The sequence below is a fragment of the Austrofundulus limnaeus genome, unplaced genomic scaffold, assembly GCF_001266775.1.
Source record: "Austrofundulus limnaeus strain Quisiro unplaced genomic scaffold, Austrofundulus_limnaeus-1.0 Scaffold607, whole genome shotgun sequence".
Lineage (NCBI taxonomy): Eukaryota > Metazoa > Chordata > Actinopteri > Cyprinodontiformes > Rivulidae > Austrofundulus > Austrofundulus limnaeus.
In genome coordinates this window covers 192185-201498 of record NW_013953009.1, presented here as the reverse complement: position 1 = coordinate 201498, position 9314 = coordinate 192185, and the positions used below count along the sequence as shown (strand labels likewise).

At 44.4% G+C, this 9314-nt stretch overlaps 3 protein-coding genes across 3 annotated transcripts in view; 2 read left to right on the top strand and 1 right to left on the bottom strand.

Annotated features, from left to right (window-relative positions):
* Positions 1-3820, top strand: part of utp20 (UTP20 small subunit processome component) — a gene marked incomplete in the record, with an annotated part of 32575 nt that extends 28755 nt beyond the window's left edge. The window contains 11 exon segments of the mRNA XM_014027005.1: positions 277-387; positions 460-609; positions 685-867; positions 949-1080; positions 1157-1289; positions 1361-1542; positions 1619-1690; positions 1764-1994; positions 2422-2548; positions 3353-3498; positions 3572-3820. Of these exon segments, the coding sequence (XP_013882459.1) occupies positions 277-387; positions 460-609; positions 685-867; positions 949-1080; positions 1157-1289; positions 1361-1542; positions 1619-1690; positions 1764-1994; positions 2422-2548; positions 3353-3498; positions 3572-3727 (1623 nt within the window).
* Positions 3821-3856: 36 nt separating this feature from the next.
* Positions 3857-7124, bottom strand: arl1 (ADP-ribosylation factor-like 1). Its single transcript, XM_014027006.1, has 6 exons — positions 7025-7124; positions 6373-6510; positions 5818-5899; positions 5605-5716; positions 4509-4687; positions 3857-4438 (listed from the first exon to the last, which is right to left on the bottom strand). The coding sequence occupies exons 1-6, from the start codon at positions 7026-7028 to the stop codon at positions 4408-4410; spliced, it is 546 nt and encodes a 181-aa protein (XP_013882460.1). The 5' UTR covers positions 7029-7124; the 3' UTR covers positions 3857-4407.
* Positions 7125-7368: 244 nt separating this feature from the next.
* LOC106531217 (protein LCHN) overlaps positions 7369-9314 on the top strand; it is an 18040-nt gene continuing 16094 nt past the window's right edge. The window contains exon 1 of the mRNA XM_014027004.1: positions 7369-7965. Coding sequence (XP_013882458.1) covers positions 7599-7965 — 367 coding nt within the window. The 5' untranslated portion in view covers positions 7369-7598. The remainder of the gene's footprint in view (positions 7966-9314) is intronic.

The window sequence follows — 9314 nt, the reverse complement described above, 5'->3', positions numbered from 1 at the left end:
CAGATGGTCTCCTGTCCTGAGCCTGGTTCTGCTGGAGGTTTCTTCCTGATTAGCAGGGAGTTTTTCCTCTCCAGCGTTTGCTCAGGATGGGAGACTGTGATGAAGTGATTCAACACAATCTGCTGCTTTCTTCTTTAGATTGTTCTTTTCATGTACAGTGCCCTGAGACAACATATGTTGTGACTTGGCTCTATATAAATAAACTGAATTGAATTGAAGTAAAATATTTGCGTCCAGAGCTGTGTGTTTACGTGTATTTGTGTGTAAAATCTCCAGGCCATCCTGTCCAGGAAGCTGGTTGTCCCAGAGATGGAGGAGGTGTTGAAGAAAGTGGCCACGTTGGCAGTTACTGGGAGCAACGCKATGATCAGAATTCACTGTCGACAGGTACGAACACACACGTCCCCCTCTGTTTCCTGGCGCAGATCTTTAGCTCAGGTATTGTTTTGTGTGCTGCAGATCTACGTGAAGTACCTGCTGGACTACCCACTGGGGAAGAAGCTGAACAAACACATGGATTTCGTGGCGGCGCAGCTGCAGTACGAACACGACACCGGCAGGGAGTCAGTGCTGGAAATGTTGGCGTCCATCTTCCAGATGTTCCCTCAGGTGTGGAAATGCAAACGTGTTTAAAAGTCTCAGAGATGGTTTTTACTCAGATCATCTGTCTCCTGCTCCGTTCAGAAGCTGCTGTTCAGGTACAGCAGCCTGTTCTTCGCCCCGCTGGCTCTCCTCGTGGTCAACGACGACTCGGCGCGCTGTAAGAAAATGGCTGCCATGGCCATCAAAACGCTGCTCCCCCAGCTGGACCTGAACCACCAGAACACCTTGTTCTCCTTTGTCAGCACCTGGCTGAACTCAGAAAAGGTGCGCTGAAGCTCAAATGATTTTATAGAACTYGTGGCGGTGGAGCTTGTTGGCCACAGATCTGGTTTTTGGGCTCCTCAGGTCGGCCTGCGGCGCCTCGGAGCTCAGGTGTGCGGGCTGTTCGTGGAGGTGGAGGAGGAGAAGTTTGCACATCGCATGGACGACCTGCTCCCGCTGCTGGAGAGAGAGATCCACCCCGACAACTACGAAGATGTGAATATCTGAGTTTTTAAAGCGAAAAGCGAAGCTGTGAGAATAAAATCTAATTGTGAATGTTTCCGACCTTCAGATCGAGGAGGAGCAGGATGAGAGAGGAGCCGACCGGCTGCTCTTCAGCTACCTGACGCTCATCTCCAAACTGAGCAAACACTGCCACCTGCTGGAGCTCTGCACGCCCCGCGACACACTCCTGAACATCTGGGGTAAACACACACACACACACACAAGCTTCATCTCCAGACGCTCAAACTGACGGCTCCTGGAACCCTTTCAGGTCACGTGGAAGCCCACCTGCGGCACCCTCACTGCTGGGTGTGGCTCACCGCCTCGCAGCTCTTTGGTCAGCTTTTCGCCGCTCAGCAGGCGGAGCAGCTGGTCGATGTTTGGAGCGGAGGAGGAGGTGCTGCCTCCCAACCAGCAGCTACAGATTTCATCACCTGCAGCTTGGATAAGAAGGTAAGGACCTCTTTGTTTATTGCCATCGTCCTATTTCCTCCATCTCATTTGTTTTATTAATTTTGGGAACATCTAGATGAGGGAGTTGGCGTTGAGTTTTTGCCACCAGCTGCAGTCGAAGTTCTTAGACACGTCATCAGGAGAACAGGTAGGTCCACCTGCCGTGTCCTTAAAGTCAAACTGTGACGTTCAAGTTGACGGATGTGTCGCTCCGTCTGCAGGTGATCAAGAATCTTCTTTATGTCGGGAAGGTGATTTACCTCCTGTCCCCCGAGTCTCGCCTCACTCCTGAGGAGGAGGTTCAAGATGAAGAAGAGGGCAGCGAGAATGAAAATGAAGAGAAAGAAGAAGAGGAGGACAAAGATAAGCCTCCGTCTCTTCTGTGGCTGATGAAGAAGCTGTCTCTGATGGCCAAGAGAGAAGCAGCTTACACTCCCAAAGTTCCCCTCAAGGTGCGCGGTCAAACCACCAGCCATAATTTCTATCATGGTTTTCCAACATGTCCATACATGTCAACCTGTTCGGACGTTTACCTGTATAAAGAGCYTCAAAAATCCGTAAATTTTGCAAAAAATCCATACAACTCGCTCCCGCGGGGGGGTCGGCTGCGGACATAAAGTGCCCGCTGCGAGGCAGGAGGAGAGCAGAAAAAGTTCAAAACTTATTTCTAGCGACAGACGTTTGTTTATTTTTTTGATCATCCTGTAGGCTCTGACATGTAGATAAATTTGAAAATGAGGTTTTGAAGGAATCCGTAAGACTTGAAAAAATCCGTGAGATTGCTCTATACGTCCGTATACCTGCAAAATGACGTAAAGTCCTTATAACTTACAGACAATCTGTACAAGTTGACATGTGTGCATGTCCTCCCTCCCACAGAGGACGTGYGTGTTTAAGTTCCTGGGAGCGACRGCAGTGGATCTGGGGAAGGAGCGTCTCGGCCCGTACCTCACCACCATGGTCGGCCCTCTGTACAGAGAGCTGGACAGCACGTACGCCGACCAAGGTTAGACCAACAGAACCAGCACCAGAACAGGGCTCCTACACTTTTAAGCAAGTTAAATTTAAGACGTTTTAATGCCAAGTGAAACCAAATTGAAGACCCAATTTCATAATAAACGCAAATGACGAAAAAATAAAAACTGTGGCAGAAACTCATGAATCAAAGTATTTAAATATTGCTAATAGACCAATAGTTTTTATCCATATCTAACTGCTTTTTCATSAAAAAAAGATTCTTAGCCGTCAGTTTTAAACTTTAATTCCTGGAAATCTGGAAATGACCTAAAATTATTTTTATATTTGCGTTTATTGAAGCACTTTGTGATCCCTATCTTGAAATGTGCTATAAATAAAGTTTTACTTACTAAAATTTGGAGTTTTAGGACCCACAGTGGGGTCTCAACCCCAATTTGCTGTAGATAAAACCTCAAAGTGCTCGTGACATCAATTTTTTGTAAGAAATATGAATGTATTTTTGGAAAAACAACATTAACATATTACTAAATGAATTTCACGTTGCTCAGATGAACCGTTGTTGATATTTGCATGTGAAGTAACAGGAAGTGACGTCAAAGGGGAATGTCTGCATGTGAATATTTAAAAAAAAAGTTATTTTAATATTTGAGACGCATTAGTCATCCTATATGTTCACATTTTTAAGACTTCTGAAAGATTGATTTAAGACTAATTAAGGCCTTATATTTTTGGATTRATGAATTAAATGCCTTTTAAGACTTTTTAAAGGAGTCCTGCAGAAACAAAGCTCCTCGTTCAGATTTAACCTCYTGTCTCCACATCCTCCATCCAGACCCGACCCTGAAGAACCTGGCCCAGGAGCTGATCGAGCTCCTGAARAAGCAGGTGGGTCTGGAGAGGTTCTCCCTGGCCTTCTCTGCGGTCCAGCGCGAGTTCTCACAGAGGCGGGCGGCGCGTAAACGACACCGAACCATGCAGGTACTGAACACAGAATTAAAGCAYTCAGGAAGCAGCTTTGATCTTCTGTTAACTCCCCTCAATCTGGCCTCAGGCGGTGGTGAACCCGGACGTCGCGGCCAAGAAGAAAATGAAGAAGCACAGGAATAAAATCGAAGCTAAGAAGAGGAAGATCGAGTTCTTGCGACCTGGATATAAAGCCAAGAAGCACCGGAGCCACGCCCTGAAAGACCTGGCCATGGTGCGGTGAACTCACGGACTCAAACAGAAAACATTAATGGAAGTTAAAAACTCTGACTGCAGCGGTTTTGTAACTAAAAAAAAATAAACAAACATCAGTTTAGTTTTTTCTTTAAAGAAAAATCCACAAAACGTTAAATGTGACAATCACTGATTGCATTCTTTACTGAGATTATTTTTCTGTACAAGCAGGTATAAATATCCAACCATAAAACTTTAAGCATGTAGTTTAGGAACCTTTATACCAAAAACAGAGATCAACCCATAAATTAGGAATAGAAAGGAAAAATAAACCGACCTGGGCTGCAGTAACAGAAAACACTGTAAATGTAGAGACGAAGGGAAATTTGACACCAGAATGACACAGTGAATCCATGCAGATCATCGATATCTGCACTCAGAGATAACCTGGGATACAAAAGCATCTTTATAATCCACCATCATCTCTGGGACAGAAACATTGCAACGGGATTATTAATGATTGGATTTGTTTCCTGAACATGAGGTGAAAACATTATCCGTTACTGCAGCAGTCTCTTCTCAGTCCCAGGCGTGAAAAAGGCATCGGAGGAGAGCGGGAGTGCATCCGCTGGTCCAAAACAACAACAAAAAGAGGGGGGAGGGGTCAGTCACGAGGCTTCATATGGAACGGGTCAAAGGTCAGGAGTATGTACACGCAACAGGTGGTCTTTACTGCCGGCTCTTCAGAGAATCCACCAGCCTGAGAGAAAAAACACGACGTGAGATTTTACCCTGACTGGAAACCTTTCTGTAATAGTTGAGCATCTTACCACTCCATGGCCTCGTCCAGGCCCGTCCCCTTTGTGGCAGAGGTTTTAAAGATCTGCCATTTTCTGTCTTTGAGTGCAGGAAGGCCCAGAGAGTTGGCCACTTCAGTCGGCGTCATGGCCTGCTCCATGTCCTGCTTGTTGGCAAACACCACCAGGATGGCCTTCTTCAGCTCTTCTTCCTGCAACACAAAAATCACTCCCTGAAGACGAGACCTACTTTTTCATGGTGCGGTATCAGGGCCAAAGGAGAGACTGTTGGTCAACCAGCAGTTGCTACATCCTTGTAGCAGGGGGCTAGAGCTATTCCTAAAACCAGCTATTGATCTGATTAATGACAGGCCAGCACCGCTAACTGAGGCTGGCACTGGCAAATGAGAAAGAGACTATTCATTTGTGTTAGCRTTGGACAGACTAGCAAGCCTCAGCAGCTTATTCATGTTAGTCACTAGCCTCTCTAATGCTAACATCAGCTCATTTATGCTAGTTGCTAGCCTCTCCAATGCTAACATCAGCTCATTTATGCTAGTTGCTAGCCTCTCCAATGCTAAAATCAGATTATTTATGCTAGCTAGCCTCTCCAATGCTAACATCCAGATTATTTATGCTAGCTAGCCTCTCCAATGCTAACATCAGATTATTTATGCTAGCTAGCCTCTCCAATGCTAACTTCCAGATTATTTATGCTAGCTAGCCTTTCCAATGCTAACATCCAGATTATTTATGCTAGCTAGCCTCTCCAATGCTAACTCCAGATTATTTATGCTAGTTGCTAGCCTCTCCAATGCTAACATCAGATTATTTATGCTAGTTGCTAGCCTCTCCAATGCTAACATCAGATTATTTATGCTAGTTGCTAGCCTCTCCAGTGCTAACTTCCAGATTATTTATGCTAGTTGCTAGCCTCTCCAGTGCTAAYACACATGAATAGTCTCCTTCTCATTTGCCAGTGCCGGGCTATCATTAATCAGATCAATAGCTGGCTTATATTCATATAGCCTCCTGCTACAAGGATGTAGCAACCGCTGKTTGCCCATTTGTCTTAATTTTGGCCCTCATGCCGCACAATAGTTTTAGTGCTCAGGATTGAGACACAAACCTCCAACATGGCAACAAGCTCGGACTTTGAGATGCCCATCCTGTCACGGTCGCTGCTGTCGACGACGTAGATCACCGCGTCCGTGTTCGAATAATAACACCGCCAGTAGGGTCTGAGGGGATGTTGGAAGGTGTTTATGAAGTGCAACAACACAAAAGTGAGGCAACGAGGCAGCCTCACAGAAAAGAAGTCTAATTCTCCATTTAAATGTACCTGATACTCGTCTGTCCTCCCAGATCCCACACCTGGAACTTCAGGTTCTTGTAAGTGACCGTCTCCACGTTGAAGCCGATAGCTGGAGAGAAAAATACCACATTAGCATCATCTAAAAGACTTTATCAAGAGTGCACATGTGTGTGTACATGTTGACATGMGGAACAAAAACATTTTAATCACCAGAGGGACAGCGTAACAGAACACACTATCTCCTTGTTTTAATGTACAAGTTATTTAAATAATCTATGATTTATGGGTCAACAAAGATTTTTAAAATCAGCAAAATCTCAGTGACCKTGCAGATGTGTGATTAAACTCAGAGGTTCTGATTTATGTTACTTGTATGTACTAAAATCAGGTCCATAACGGGTAAAACTMGTTTYTCAGCACTAGTTTGGCTTCTTTTCAGCGAGTCAGAAAAGAATGTCGAGCAGATTAGCGTAGAGCCTGGAAAAATATCGACTAAAACAAAATACATGAACAGAGCTTCCTGGTGCAGCTCTGCCATCCTTGGACTTGTGGGGTAAAAAGGGTTAAAAAGGCATTACGTACTGGGAATTGTGGTAACTACTTCTCCAACCTGAAGCCTGTACAGAATGGTGGTTTTTCCTGCACCGTCCAGACCCAGGATCAAAATCCTCATCTCCCGAGTGCCAAACAGGCCAGAGAACAGACTAGAGAAGAAACCTCCTGAAAGAAGAGGAAGACAGGAAGAATCATTAACTGGATTTGATCAAACTATCCTAACTTTTCCTCGTTTCTTGATTAGACTTGTGGGCTACAAAACCATTTGGTCTTTTAACAGCCAATAACATATTTAGTAACACGATTAAACACGATTTTGACTCTTTTTACAAAGTCAGAATATGAAACAATACTGGTAGAAGGATTAGCTCTGAGGTTGTTGTAGCATGATGATGTTTTCCTCACAAAAACGACACATGTATTTGTGAGTCTATAGTGATATGGTTGTAAGTACCCATATCCTAAAGTCAGACATGTAAACAGCTATTTTTTATATATTTAAACAGTATAAAAAAAACTAAAGGTATACAAAACAGCTATGTTAGCTAGCCATGCTAGCTGGCAGACGTCACATTAAAACACTAAAACGCGGATGTACCAGAGTTTCACACTTTTTCCGCAGTTTTCACGCAGACTGATAAAAATATTAATAATAGTAGTCAAAACGTGTCAAACTCACCCATTTTGTTCAGCCTACGGACTCCAAACAGCTGCCAGGTTAGTTCCGTCTGGTCGACGTGTCGTTGAAGAACGTCAACTCGCTTTGTATTCACGTTCGCACATTCGTCACRTAAACCACGTCCTTATATGGAAGTTATCATCAGAGAAACTATTATAAAATATTCTTACGTAACTACTAATAAACATTTATTATGTTAGAATTTATACATGTAAGTCACAAATTGACAACCAGTTAAAAACATGTTTTTTTGACGAAAGTGCGGATGGTGTAAACTAGACTACCGACGGAAGCTGAGTGAAGGCTGCGTTCAAGAAGCAAAATGAGATTAGCGTTTGGAAATGTTGTGGCTATTTACTGTCAGAGGGATGTAACAAGAAWTGCTGGATTTATTTTGAACACAACTTCACTGGAAGGAGTTGCCCTCTCTCAGCATCAAATTTATGATCTAAGCTGCAACACTTAATGAGAATTTAAAGCAAAATGAAATCCTCGTGACTTGAACATGCAGGAAATGCGTTGAGTTTGAATTATTCGCGGACGGACTTGGTGATTGTCGCACAGACGGCTGAGGATGGTGGAGCGGTCGGACCGAGCCCGTTTGCTGGACTGGGAGGAGGTCCCGTCCGCGGAGAGACCGGGCGGCGAGGCGCCGGACGGACCGCCGAGCCCCTCCAGCGGCCGAGCCTCGTCGGGATGCCCGGGGTTTGGGTGGAGCGGCGGACCGGCGGGGGGTCCCGCTCCCAGCTCAGACGGCTTCGGCGCCCCGCCCGCGACCTCCGGCGCCCCGGCGGCCGCGGATGAAGCGTTGCCTCCCGACAAGGAGGCGCATCTGTCGGATTCAGGGGCGMGGGAGGCGTCGCTGCAGGACAGGATGGTGAAGTGGGAGGAAAAGGACCAGATTGTGTCCGTCTTTGTAGTTACATTCAACACCAGAACAGGTGAGGCACAAATCATCTGCTTTTGTTTTAACAAAAAAAATGCACGAGACTTCAATTAAAACAAATGAAAAACAATATATATTTGATGCTTTTATGTTCTTAAAAAATAAATAAATAAAGATCCATATCTGCAGACAGGTGTGGCTTTTTTCTGATCATAACTTTAGACACATCATGAAGTCACGTCTCTGCTGCCTGACTGCAGAAATTCAACCAAATGTCAGRAGGATTAAAATCCACCTGGTTTCAGCGGAGTTGACTCGTGCATTTTTAATGAGGGATGTCTTAAAACCGTGTGAAGCCCTCACAGGGAGGTCAGAGCAAATGAAGACTGGAAGGGTCGGCTGTTTAAACGTGATGGAGACGAGCTGCTCTGGGTGCAGGGCAGAGGACGTCCCTGCAGGGTGGAGCTGGCCTCTTCACCACTGTGCGACACTTCAGTGGTGATGGTGAGGAGCTAGGGTTGGGCAATATTGGCAAAAAAAATGTAATCACGATTAATTATGGTATTTAGCCGATAACGATTAATTTGACGATTAATCCCCTGGAGTCCCTGGACATCTACATGTCCTAGTAAGATGACCAGTTTAGTGGGAAAGATTTCATAAAAATCTGTTCCAAATTGTGTCAAAATTACAGACTCCAGGCTACACATCAAATTTAAAATCTGTGTTGATAGATAAATAAATTGCAGAACTTTTTTTAATGTTCATCATATTTGAAGCAGAGAGGAGCAGCGAGCGGATTCTGCCTGGTGGCATTAATCGTCAAGTGCCAAAAAGTAATCGATTAATGTTTTTCTGACGATTAATTGCACACGATACGATTATGCCCAACCCTATGAGGAGCAGATGTGACTGATGTTTCTCAAGTGTTGCTCAGGAAAAAAAAGGAGGGGTCATCACTTGTGTATGACCTAATCAGTGTCAACTTGTCAGGTTGTAAGAAAAAACAAAATTCATTTAAAACAAAGATAATAATTGGATCTAGACCAGGGACAGTGGCAACACTTTTTTACATTTGACTCTGTTACTCAGAGATGGTTTGGATCAGACAAACCAAATTTTAATACAATAAACTTATATCTGTCTGTTAACAGTCAAAACCATTTATAGATGATTAAATCATGTACATTCTTCACTATTTGTATTTGAAAATGAAAAGTCAGATGTTACAACTGACCCTGGGGACAGTTGCAACATTGTTTGGGGTTGGTTGTAACATATTATTAATACAATACACTCACCGGCCACTTTATTAGGTACACCATGCTAGTAACGGGTTGGACCCCCTTTTGCCTTCAGAACTGCCTCAATTCTTCGTGGCATAGATTCAACAAGGTGCTGGAA